The sequence below is a fragment of the Mytilus edulis genome, chromosome 6, assembly GCF_963676685.1.
Source record: "Mytilus edulis chromosome 6, xbMytEdul2.2, whole genome shotgun sequence".
NCBI lineage: Eukaryota > Metazoa > Mollusca > Bivalvia > Mytilida > Mytilidae > Mytilus > Mytilus edulis.
The window spans coordinates 43,212,072-43,226,001 of NC_092349.1; the positions used below are offsets into that span (position 1 = coordinate 43,212,072).

General features: G+C 32.7%; 1 protein-coding gene across 1 annotated transcript in view; it reads left to right on the forward strand.

The window, feature by feature from the left end:
- Nucleotides 1-1,406: 1,406 nt before the first annotated feature.
- The window catches only part of LOC139526402 (uncharacterized), a 65,149-nt gene continuing 52,625 nt past the window's right edge, over nt 1,407-13,930 (forward strand). Inside the window, exon 1 of the mRNA XM_071321546.1 lies at nt 1,407-1,899. Coding sequence (XP_071177647.1) covers nt 1,407-1,899 — 493 coding nt within the window. The remainder of the gene's footprint in view (nt 1,900-13,930) is intronic.

The following is a 13,930-nucleotide window of genomic DNA, read 5'->3' on the forward strand; positions in this document are numbered from 1 at the left end:
GAACTTGAAATGAAGGAAAGGCTAGAGATGGAGAAAATGAAAATTGAAATGGTCAAGGAAGAAAGCAACACTAAAGTCCAGCAGAAATCAGAATATTTTGATGCAGCAAAAAATATACGTTTGGTACCAAGATTTTTGTGAAAAAACAGTCGATAAATATTTTCCACAGTTTGAGAAAATTGCTCATAATTTGAATTTGCCAAAGCCATATTGGACTGCAATGCTACAAAGTGTTTTGGAGGGCAAGGCCGCTGAAATATACTCCGCACTTCCATCAGAAAAAAGTTCTGATTATGACACGGTGAAACAGGAAGTTTTGAAAGCTTATGAGCTAGTACCAGAAGCATATAGACAGAAATTTAGATCTTATAAAAATTTTGATTCGCAAACCTATGTGGAATTTGCTCGGGAAAAAGAAGATCTATTTGATAAATGGCTTACTTCAAAGAAAACAGATAACAATTTTGATAACCTAAGACAATTGATGTTATTAGAAGAGTTCAAACAATGTGTTCATTTAGACTTAAAAACACATTTAGACGACACAACTGTTGGGAAAATACATGATGCAGCTGTAATTTCAGATTATTATACCCTTTCACATAAAAGAAGTTTCAAGGGTCAAAATGTTAATACTTCAAGTGGAAATTACAAAAATCAAAGCACTGAGCGTACTGATAGTATGCCTGTTGCACAGAATAAGAGTCAGTCCAGTTATAATATGTCTAGTCCAAAATTTGATACTTTTGAGAAGAAGTCACTGATTTGTGCTTATTGTAAGAAAATTGGTCACCTGATGGCTGATTGTTTTAGACTCCAGAAGAAGAATGAACGAGATAATAAGCCGAAGTCCAGTGCTTGTACGACTCCCTATATTTCCAGTACGTTGGAATGTCCTGCGAGTCAGGCTTTTAAGTCCAGTTTTTGTGATTACATGGAGGAATATAAACCCTTTATGTCTGTTGTTTTTTATTTCTTTTGTTGATGATACCACTCTTCAGCCTATTAAGATTTTACGGGACACTGGAGCTTCTCAGTCTTTATTGTTAAAAGGTGTGTTGCCTTTGTCCGAGAAGACTTCTGTTGTTGCCTCCGTTTTGTTACAAGGTGTAGAGTTAGGTTGTATAGATGTTCCTCTCCATCGTATTTATCTGAAGTCAGATTTGATCACTGGACCAGTTATTGTGGGGGATTGTCCTAATCTCCCTGTTGAGGGTGTTACGTTATTGCTAGGAAATGATCTAGCTAGGAACAAAGTGGTTGCTGAACCAATTGTTACCAGTAAACCGGTTGTGGATGTTAAATTACCTGAAGATGATGCTGAATTGTATCCAGCTTGTGTTGTAACTAGGGCGATGGCTAGAAAACAACAAGATGAGGATTTGCAAGAAAACCAGTTTGATTACATGGACCTTTCTGACACTTTCCTAGCAGACATTGAAGGTCCTGGTAGCTCAGAAAAGGCCATAATAAGACCAACTTATGTTAACAACAATGTAATTATGCCATGGCCAGACGTAAACAGCCATTCATTAAACAGAAAGAACTTTTTGGAAGAACAAAATAAAGACCCGGAGGTTCTTCAGCTCTGCAAGAGGGCTCAACCACAGGAGGAAGCAGACAAAGTGGCTGAATGCTATTTCCATCAGGACGGCATTTTAGTGAGGAAGTGGGGGCCTCCTGATGCTACCCTAGAGGAGGAATGGAGAGTGGTATACCAAGTGGTGGTGCCTAAAGTTTATAGGCAAGAAATTATTGGTTTTGCCCATGACACCCCCTTGGCTGGACACTTAGGTATAAGGAAGACTTGCCTTAAGATCTTACAGCAATTCTACTGGCCCAGACGTCGAAATGATGTCGCAGAATACTGCAAATCATGCCATATATGCCAGGTTGTTGGTAAGCCTAACCAGAAAATACCACCAGCACCACTTCTGCCTATTCCAGCCTTTGACGAACCTTTCAGCAGAGTTCTAATTGACTGCGTTGGACCTTTACCAAAGACCAAAAACGGAAATGCGTATTTATTGACAATCATGTGTACATCCACACGCTTTCCTGAGGCTATTCCGCTAAGAAATATCAAGACACCTACTATTGTCAAAGCTCTTATCAAATTTTTCACGTTAGTAGGACTTCCTAAGTCTATACAGTCCGACCAGGGATCAAATTTCATGTCAGGTCTATTTCAGCAAGTCGTGTACCAGTTAGAGATTGCTCAGTATAGATCATTCAGAATCTCAAGGTGCCTTAGAACGTTTTCATCAAACATTGAAGAACATGATTAGAACTTTTTGTCTTCAATTTGACAGAGACTGGGATGATGGAGTTCACTTTCTACTTTTTGCAGTTCGAGAGGCTGTTCAAGAATCCCTTGGATTTAGTCCCTTTGAGTTGGTATTTGGCCATACTGTAAGGGGACCGTTAAAATTGATTAAGGAAAAGTGGCTAACTGAACATACTGACCTGAATCTTTTAGACTATGTATCTAGATTTAAAGAAAAATTGTATACTGCTTGTCAAATTGCTCAGAAAAACTTAAAAAATGTACAGACAAGATGAAAATATGGTATGATAAAGATGCCAGGAACAGAGTTTTTGAGCCTGGTGATAGGGTATTTGTATTTGTGCCAGTTCCTGGACATCCTTTACAGGCTGAATATTGTGGTCCTTATACAATAGAGAGTAAAATCAATGATTTGAATTATATTGTAAAAACTCCAAAATAGAGTGTGTCATATTAATATGTTAAAACCATATTTTGAGCGTACTAATGAATGTGAGAGTAAACCAGTTGCCACTTTAGGCATGGTTAAATTTGAGAACAATCATGACAAACCAGATGTAATTGAACCACCTTTTAGTTCTAAAACTATGGAAGAGACAGTTAGATTGAAAAATTCTGAAATTGTGTCAAATCTAGACTCAAAACTTGCACATCTGTCTTTTGATCGTAGAGAAGAAATAAAAACTTTGGTATTTTCTTTTAAAAATCTTTTTCCAGATGTGCCAAAACAAAACCACTGCTGTTTGTCATGATGTTGATGTAGGAGATTCTTCTCCAATTAAGCAACATCCTTACCGGCTCAATCCACTCAAACTTGAAGCTATGAGAAAAGAAATTAAATATATGCTTGACAATGATATTATTGAGCCGAGTAACAGTAAATGGAGCTCTCCTTGTCTCCTTATGCCAAAACCAGATAAAACTTTTCGTTTCGTGACTGATTTCAGAAAAGTAAATTCAGTCTCAAAATCTGATTCCTATCCGATTCCAAGGATAGACGATTGTATTGACAACATTGGTCAAGCAAAATTTGTGAGCAAATTTGATTTGTTGAAAGGTTATTGGCAAGTTCCATTGACACAGAGAGCTCGTGAAATATCAGCTTTTGTTACACCAGATGGTTTATTTCAATATACTGTAATGCCGTTTGGCATGAAAAGTGCACAAGCTACATTTCAAAGAATGATCAATAATGTTATAAAAGGTTTAAACTGTTGTTATGCTTATATTGATGATCTAATTGTATGTAGTGATAGCTGGGAACAGCATTTAACACATTTGTATGATACTTTTGATAGATTGTCACAATCAAATTTGACTGTTAATCTTGGTAAAACTGAATTTTGTCAGGCCACTGTTGATTATTTAGGGCATACAGTTGGCCAAGGTCAAGTGAAACCTATTATGGCTAAAGTGGAAGCTATTATTAAATCTCCTCCTCCTACAAATAGAAAACAACTTATGAGATATTTAGGCATGATTGGATTTTACAGAAAATTTTGTTCAAATTTTGCTACTGTGGTTCAACCACTGACTCATCTTTTACGAAAAGATTCTAAATTTATCTGGAGTGAAAATTGTCAAAACGCATTTTACTAGAAACTTCTGTTGTAACTTTCTAGGATGTTCCATAATAGACTGTTCTAGAATCTTCCATGACAAATATATATATATACAGACACTAAAGTTAAACTCACTCTAGAACTTACTCTTGGACTTAGACTTAGACATCGATTCGATAGACATTAGTATTCACCGCATTTGGATTGACACTTTAATTCTACAAACAACTTCATACTGGATTGTGACCGTAATATTCAGATTGGATTCCGAAAGATTTCCGGATACAGATAAAGATAAAAGATTGGACTCATATTTTGACAGTTAAGTTAACAGTAATATTTGTGTAATACTTCTTGTAAACTTTTGTATAATACATATTGTTAAATTACTATTGATTTGTGTCTTTTGTTGGCTACAATTTAAAGGCGATTTCTGGCCGTAACAGTACATACATGATGAACACGATGGCAGTCACATGTAAAGCAAAATCTGCTTACACGTCTGCACTACTTGAAATCACCCCCAGCTTTTTGCGTGGTTTGTGTTGCATATCCCTCAGCATTATATGTAATGTTTTTAGCAGTGTTGTTAGAATACTGATGTAACCCATTATTTTAGCAGGTGTTCATGAAATGGTTTTTGGTTTAATGTGTTATGTTGTGTTGTGTTTTGTAATTGTGATTAACTTTTCGTCGAATATCGTATTTTCCATGGCGTCGTCATTTTCCCTTTGCTTACGAGTTTTTTTAATGTTCCCTTGGTGTCGTCCGTAGCTTTTTTCTGAATAGGAGCACACAACACATTTATGAAAGGCATAAAACCTTAAATGCAAATCAATTCAAACGTTAACGCTTGTAATGATAATATATTTGTCAACAACCTATTATTTTTACTATTGATTTGAACATTTGCATTTTCCTGTTTCTGTGTGTTCGCTTCGTATTTATAATCTATTCTATAAAAGTCAGTAGTTATCAAAGGTACCAGGATTATAATTTAGTACGCCATACGCGCGTTTCGTCTACATAAAACTCCTCAGTGACGCTTTATCAAAATAGTTATAAAGCCAAACAAGTACAAAGTTGAAGAGCATTGATGACCCAAAATTCAAAACAATTGTGCATAATACAGATTAGGTAATCTATTCCTGGGGTAAGAAAATCAAGTGTTTTTCGAAAAATTCAAAGTTTTGTAATAGGAAATTTAATAAATGAAGACTATATAATTGATATTCATGTTAACACTGAAGTGCTAACAACTGTGCTTGTGATACCCTCGGAGACGACACGTCCACCAGCAGTGGCATCGACTGAGTGGTGTAAATAGTTATCAAAGGTTCCAGGATTATAATTTAGTACGCCATTCGCCCGTTTCGTCTACATAAGACTCGTCAGTGACGCTCTTAACAAATGTTGATTAAACTGAAAACAATTTTCTTCCAAACGAAATCTTTGAATTTTTTTTTTTAATTCAATTCTCTTATTGGTTTGCTTTTAGAATATTAGAATGTTGCTACAATCACGAAGAGGTCAACGGTGTATGCACAGGTAATGTATCTTTTAAACTGATATTCTAAATTTGATCAATAACAGTATTTTATTTGTCTTTATCATATTGGCGAAAAACTCTATCTGAAATATTAATTCCTTTGATATTTAAAGATTTCTATCCTTTGTATTCAATCGTGTTTTTCAAAAGAATCTAAATGCCAAACTCAATTTTGAACTGTACTTTTGAAGTAAGATAAAAAAATATGTTTCTGAATGACAACTGAGAAACTACCAGAGGGTAATCAGTAGGAAGTATTCTATCAATTTTGTTTTATACTTGTGATAAAGTTCACGAGTCACGATATAAATATCTTTGTTTAAGATATTCAAAAATGCTAAATAGTATTATCAGTAAAAAAAAATAGAAAAATTGTTAACTTTATAACACTTGTCGACCATGCAAATGACAAAGACGTTAAATAGTAAATTGTGGATGGTCAAACTGGAAGTTGATTTTTAACAACTCGAACTGTTGATTTTAATGTTGATACAGCATCTAATGTTTGAAATCCAAAACCATCAGGATATTTTACAAAGAAATAGTTGTTTTATGAGAAACATCTGAATCGCTGATTTTTCAAATGTTAGAATATGGTGTTTAACAAATGTTCTTCGTTTATATATGTTAAATTTTAAGTGTTTGTGTGGTTAGGATAATGGTAAATTATATATGAACAAAGTAATTGCTAATGTTCAATTTTGAATGTTTTACTTTCTACATTGAGCACTTTTTACGAGTCTTATATAGACTGAATGCACGTACGCTGTAATTAATTAGATTAATTGTTAAAAAGGTTTTTCTGGCGTCGGTCTTTATACATTTCGAACGTAAATTTTTGCTTTGTAAATGGATGATTTTTGGCATTTCTCTTAAATCTTCTAATGATGTTAATATAATTCAAATTGGCTTTACCAGTATCGTTTCAATATTTTCTTGATCACAAATTTCAAAATTTATCTGGAAGAGCATGAATTTTTTATATGACTTTTGATATTTAGCCATCTTTTGTTTATTTTTTTTATGACATCTTCATTTACTTAAACATGCTATGCGGTGTGAGCCAAGGTTCCGTGTTGAAGACATATAATTTATGACTTTCGAACAGCGGTATACTACTGTTGCCTTTATTACTCATATTAGTATTGTATCTCGGATTGAGAGTTGTCTAATTGGCATTCATACCATATCTTCTTATATCTATTAGATATTAATTTTTTTGAAAATCGAATTTATTATAATTTCAGAATGTAAAATTGGAACAGTTGCATACCGGGGTGGCATATGTCAAATATGCAAAACAAAAATGTATGGTTTCAAATGTCTCGAAGAATGCAAGTGCGACTCCTCTCAAAGGTAAAGCTATACTTTAATCAGATCATTTAAAAGCATAAGTGTCAAGAAAGATAGAATACTTCTTGATCAAAAGATATAAAACATCGGTCAGATAACGGCCTTCAACACGGAGCATTAGCTCACACCGAACAGCAAGCCATAAAGAGCACCAAAAATGCCAGGTATAAAACCATTCAAAATGGATAACAAACGGTCTAATCTATATAAAAAAAAACGAGAAACGAGAAACATTTCTAAACGACATCAACAAACGACAACCACTGAACATCATGTTCCTGACTTAGGACCGGTGCAAAAAAAAATGCAGAGGGTTTAAACGTTTTAATAGGTACAAACCTTCATCCTTACCTAAACAATAGTGTAACACCACAACAGCGGAAGACTTACTATAAAATATCAATTGAAATGGCTCAACTCAATCAATAGAAATATGAAAACAGACAAGTAAATATCAACCAAGTCATCAACCATATCTTGAACAAAATGACGCCATAAACATAATATAACGTTTTAAAACTTGAACAAAATGCAACCAAATAATAGTGTACACAGGTAAATGAAAACAATTGTGTAGAGTAATGCAGCATGGAAATCATTTCTATAATGATTAAAAGACGATTATACGTGAACCTTTTGTCAAAACAGCATCTTGAATTTCCAGATGTATCATACCGTAAAGCTGAATGACTGCAAAATAGTCATACCTACTCAAATGTTGCCCATTTTTTAGCGAATAACTTCCGTGTGTTTGATTAACTGACCCCATTTCTGAGAAACAAAACAAAACACCTATTTACACGAACTATTTGATAACAAGTGCCATGTTCCTGTCTTAGTACAGGACATCTGCGAAAGTACCGTATTAACTTAGAACTGTAAACGTCAATCGAGGGAACAAATGAAATTCTACTGCCGAAAATTGGAAAATGGACAGTTGGAATGCTGAATTCGTCATATTTTTCATATTCTAGTTTGAAGGCATCCATCTATGTCATTATCGACCAAAAGTTAAATACCAAGGAGAACGGAGATATACGAGATCGAGCTATCATTGACAATGATTTTTGAGAAATAAATGTATGATATCAACAATATATCTGAAAGTTAAAATGCATCAGGAATTTTGCAAGATTTTCTCGTTTATATTTTGTTTTGAGAAGGTTTGAACGAATGCTGCTTTATCGGAGTACACACTAAAATCGGTCAGAAGAAGTACACAATAAATACCAATTGAAATACCAACTGTCTAATTGAATATCAATCCAGCAAACTCAAAAGCGCACTTAAACGATTTAAAAAAAATCATTATATCCCAACGATATATCCTTCCCTTCTTCTAATCAAACGAAGACAATAATGTGGTTTCATTTCTATTTCTATTTCACTTTATCTTATTTTTAGTAGAATTTTTTTGTGCAATTATACAAAACATACAGTTCCTTGACTATTGCTTCTACCGGAAATGAATGAGCAGAATCAGTCTCTATAAAACCTGATACTTAATTGCTATTGCTTCGAATAAGTTAGATGGCACCTACAGCCTGAAAACTTATGTTCATATTGACTGTAACAAGAATGTTGTGGTCAGAACTTGTTAGGTTCTATATGCTATCATTTTGTCATTTGAAAAAATAAGTTTCATTACAGTCGGGGATATACTTTATTGGAACGTTTGTAAGCATGGCAAATATGACAAATTATTATCTTATTATTTCAATAATATGGTAATTAAACTACTCTTTCATTTTTAATCATCGTTGCGATTTATCAATGACATGCGTCTTTTGTGTTAAACCTAACTGAAAGATTTCTACGCTAGCCACGAACTGTTGTGTCAAATTTCAATATATCAAGTACGTAGATTTTGCCCTTAGATATAAAGAAAGTAACAAATATTTTAATAGTGTACTATTAGAAAGAGTTTCTACGAATTATACGATTTGTTTCCCTTCTACATGTTTAGATATGAACTATAATGCATCACTAAAACATTTTAGGTGTGATCCCGTCAATGGATGTGTTTCTATTTCAAGTTGTTCAACAAGTGTACCAGGTAGGTGAAATGCACAGTAGACCTTTTCCCCGACAATACATACTATTTATACTGTGTTATCTCTTTTTTCTTTATTTTTGCACGTAATAGTGATTATTGAAAAAAATATAATCAACTACTTTTAAATTTGAAACTGGTGAATCTTTTTTTGTTAGTTTTAAACACATATAAGCAGAAGACTTTTGATGCTGTAGGTATCAATCTGGTTATTTTTATGTAATCTGTCCTCAATAATCACGATACACTTTCTTAGAAGACTTCATGACCACTATTTTTCATTTATCTATTTTGTTTAGTCTTAACTTTTTCCTTTTTCGTATTATTCTTTAATTTCATTTGTTTTCGTTGTTTGCTACATGGTAACACATAACATTTCTCAGTTGACTAGTATCTTCTGTTTTATGTTTATTAATGTTGACGATTTTGTTAAAAAAAAATAATGTTTTTTCTTCCAATTGTGCTTTCTTCATTTGTTGATTTAGAACCCGTCTTACATGTAAATTGTTTAAAGTGTTAAATGCATGAAGTTTTTACATATATTTTTGTTTGTTTTCATAATTGCATATGAACAAAAAAGGATCAAAGTGAACGAAGAGGCAATTGATTTTTCTCTACCAGTACACGATACCCACAGTAATAGATATGTTCATTCATTGATCATACCCATCGCTTACGTTTTTCCTTTCGTTTAGTATAAGAGAAAGGGGGACAATAGTTTTATTCAATTTGAAACAACTGTTAATGACAATTATTATGTTTATTGTGTTTTTCAAATCAGTCATACCGTTTGTGTAAGTGTTTAAGGAATTACCTCTTATTAACTCAAAAATAGAAACCAAAAGATTGTTATGATTTTATTGAAATCAAACAAATATTAGCAGTTGAGTAAAGCACAACCTGCAATTGCATTACATTGTTTTCAGGTCAATGAATTTTAATCTTTCCTGATGTTTGTCAATTGTCCAGCTAAATGGGCTTTGAACTTGTTCTATTTCCGTTATTAAGATTTGGAGTTTGGAATTTCATTTCCGGTTTCATGTTACATTGATTAAAAGGTTTTAAAACCGTTTATCTAAATATTGAACAATAACTCAGACAGTTTGTTTATTTCTACATTCAAATTTTATACTTTGAAAAGCGCTAAATACAAAAGCAATTTTCGTGTACTTCATTTTCAGATTCAATGTAATCAAACCAGACATAGTTTGTTACACAGAATCTGTTGATAAAAGACTTGCATAATTTTGTTTGGAAATTTATTTAAAATAAGAATAACTGACATCCATAGGAAGAGGAGCTACCGCGTTTCTTGTAAAAAAAATTTCTCTACTCACATTCTTTCTGGTATTTCATGCGACTGTTATACTAATAAGAGGTTTAGCCAGCTTTTAAACCAGGTTCAATCCACAATTTTCTACATGTGTTCATACTTTCAAAAAGTCAATCGGAAAATGTTGGTTTTATTATTGTAGCTAAAATTGGAACTACAGATACCTCGGAAATTAAAATGAGTACAATTACAACACATACAGTAGGCGGTAAGCATTGTGAATTTATGTACACGTTTAAGGTATTACGACTGTGTGAAAACTTAGAATTTACAAAATTATGGAAAATTATTTTAAATAAAGGAACATATCTGCTATATGCAAAAAATCTGATTCCATGTCCGTCTTTGGCTGCATTTTTTATCAGGTTGTATTGTCATGGATTTTGCTGATTTAAACACAACACAATTACCGTAACCAAATAACTCTGCCTTGTATTTGAAAGCAGATAATTATATATATATATATATATATATATATATATATATATATATATATATATATATTTAATACCAACTAACAGGATGCTATTATAAGTAAGCAGCAGCTTTATAGAATCCTTGGTAGAATTAAAAAAAAACATCTTCTAATGGGTATATCATTATCTGTACATTCTTATCATTGACCACAAGTTTTGAATTATCTTCAAGAAAACACTTCAGAATGTAACAACTTTCCTTGGCAAATAACACAGAGGTTTGCTCTTAGGGATTGATTCTCTCCTTTGGGTTGAGCTAGCCACGCAGACAGACCGCTACAACATGTTCTATGAGACATTTTGTTTATTTGAGATTTTGTTTAAAAGATGCAACGTATAACATACGTACTATTAGCGAATGATTAAGGAACAAATAAGTAAAAGGGTATCAGTCGACTGCTGAATTGGTAGATACGCCCTAAAACGGTCATTTCACCTTTAAGAACCCATTAGTTACAATCCGTTTAACAACTGTTTGATTTTGTTTTATCTTCTTACAATTGATTGTTAAATATTCTTTTAATTGTTTGTAGCTGAAATTGCAAATACTGCTACTTTGGGAACTATTATAAGCACAGTGAAAACAAATTTAGTAAACGGTAAGCATTTAAATTTTGCGCATACGTTTAAAGCGTTCATAACAAAAATTAGAAATGTTATTGAACATTCAGTGTATTGTCTTTCAATTTGTGGTGAATTGTCTTAATCATAATTCATAGAATTTGTAGATCGTTTTTTACAATGTAGTTTTTATCATGCTTTTTTCAAAGTATACTAAAAGTATGGATTATCAGACTTTTTTCAAGCTACAAGTTGTACACAGTTATCAGATTTTTTATAGATGATTCATGACAAGTGTGATAAAGGTAAACTGCACCATTGAATTTAAGATAAAATATGAGAATATAACTCTGATGATTTGCTTTCAGATAAAAAAAATATAAAAAAGTAGGTCACCGGACTTGTATTCTTGCTACATATTAAAAAAGGTATATTTACAACACTTACTATTATCAAACGTACTTTACATGAGTTATCTCCCCTACACACTCAGATATATCTCCTTATGTAGCAAATTTATAGAAAATAAACATTGTCGTGATTTGGTGTATATTCTCCCTTATTTCTATTCGGTTAGAACTAAGTGATAGATTATTCGAATAAATTGTTTGTACTATTAATATCAATATCTTTTATTGGAATGTGTTGTGTAAACTAATTTTGTTTTTATTGTTAGGTCTATCAAAAAGGGAATGGATAGTATATTCAGCAGGTCTTTCTGTTTTTATTATAATCATTGGAATGGGAATAGGCTATATTGTGATCCGAAATAAAGGAAAAGTATCAGAAAGAAACATAATTTCAAATGAACAAATACCACATCATAGCGAAATTCATAATCATCAATATTTGGAAATATATGACGAAATAGATGAATCAATGGTGAATATCAATAACATGATCTCAGATTCTGTCAAAAAGCGTGATATGAAAGATAACTTATTTGAAACAGTGAATATTGAGGGTCGTGACACAGACAGTTCGCATTCATCTCGAAATGAGAACACAGATTATCTTCAAGTATACCAGACATCAACAGACGGAAATTCGAATTCATCTTCGGATTTAAATAACGAATGTAAAACGAATTCTGAATATATAAAGCCGTATCAATCATACAATGAACGACAAGAAATCCCCCATGGTTATGATATATGCGTTTCAGTTCATAACGATAGCATTTTTTCGACAGATTATAATTATAAAGTTGACGAGCACTCTGAGGGGATGTGTGTCTTAAAAAAACATGAAAATGACAATCTGAAACTATGTTCTGGTTACAGAAAATCTTTTGACAATGTAACACAAGACATAAAGACCATTTTTATAACATCCAATGATGACGAAAGCCTTTTAAAATCCGATGATACAATGGAGAAATGCGAAATCGTCACGATAAAAAATGTTGAAAACAAAGAAGAAAACATTACCTTAGAAACACAAAACAGCGAAAATGAAGCAATTGAAAAGCAAATTTGAAGCTATTTATGCAAGTGAAGCCTGTTAATTTGTTTTATCATCTCCTTATTGTAGCAGGACGGGTGTCTGCTTACATGTCTTACCTCGTCACATTATGTATATGTCTATTATTTTATATCTTGTAGTTTGTGTGTTTTGATGTCTAACTGTGCACATATGAAATTTGCTTTTTGTAGAAAGTCTTTCGAAGACCTAAGGTTGCTTTCTTCAACGTCATCTTTTTTTCCGCTGGAAAGTTGTGGGATAGGCATTTACACCCCACTATTATTACGTTCAACAAATCTTCAGAATATGTAATAATTTTTTTTTATGGATAGTAAAATCATTTTTCAACCAGTTTGAACAATTGAAGTATTAGCATTAAAGCGTTACAAAATGTTGTTAGAGACAAAAGTATGCATTTATCAGTCACGTTCAAACATTGTGTATCTTGATATTTAACGGCTACTGCAGATTTCTTGTCAGTAGCGTTATATTTACTTAAGATTTATTGCAGGAAAGTGTTGATCCTCCTTTATACATTAACATAATTTAGTAAATGATAAATGAAAACATAACAAAAATGATTTGCTTGTCAATCGTGACAATTGTTGGTCCTATATCCTTTCATTTTTATGTGTTTTATATTTTGACATTTTACACGGTCATCCTTCTCGTTTACTGCGAATGACGTATATGACACTGAACGCTTATCTGCAGGAACAGGAAAGCTAAGGATGTACGAAACCGGAACAGTTGAAGAGGCATATAATTGTCTATTGCCAACATTGCCTGTGGCAGTTGAATCCTGATTTTCTTTATAATTTCAAAATTTATAAACGGACAAATTTAGAAGGTTTGTTATTAATCATGTCAGTACTAAATGAGAGGCGAAGGATACAAGACGGACAGTTAAAATCGAAAGGAAACTGACAACGCCATGCCTTAAAAAAAAACAAAAAGACAAACAGACAAAAAAGTATATATAAAAGTAGTACAAAAGACACAACATAGAAAACCAAAGACTAAACAATCTGAACCCCACAAAAAACTGGGGGTGATCTCTGGTGTTTCGGACAGATATGCAGATCCTGCTCCACACGTGGCACCCTTCCTGTTGCTCATGTTATTTCAAACCCGGTAAATAGTCTAATTCTGTAGGTCAAATTAAACTTCTACTGGGTTGTTCATACGAATAACACATTTAAAGTGGTTGAATGTTAATAAATTATGGAGGTATAGCGTTTTGAACGATAGAGGCATGAAATATATTAGATAACTTAATAAAATCAAAAACT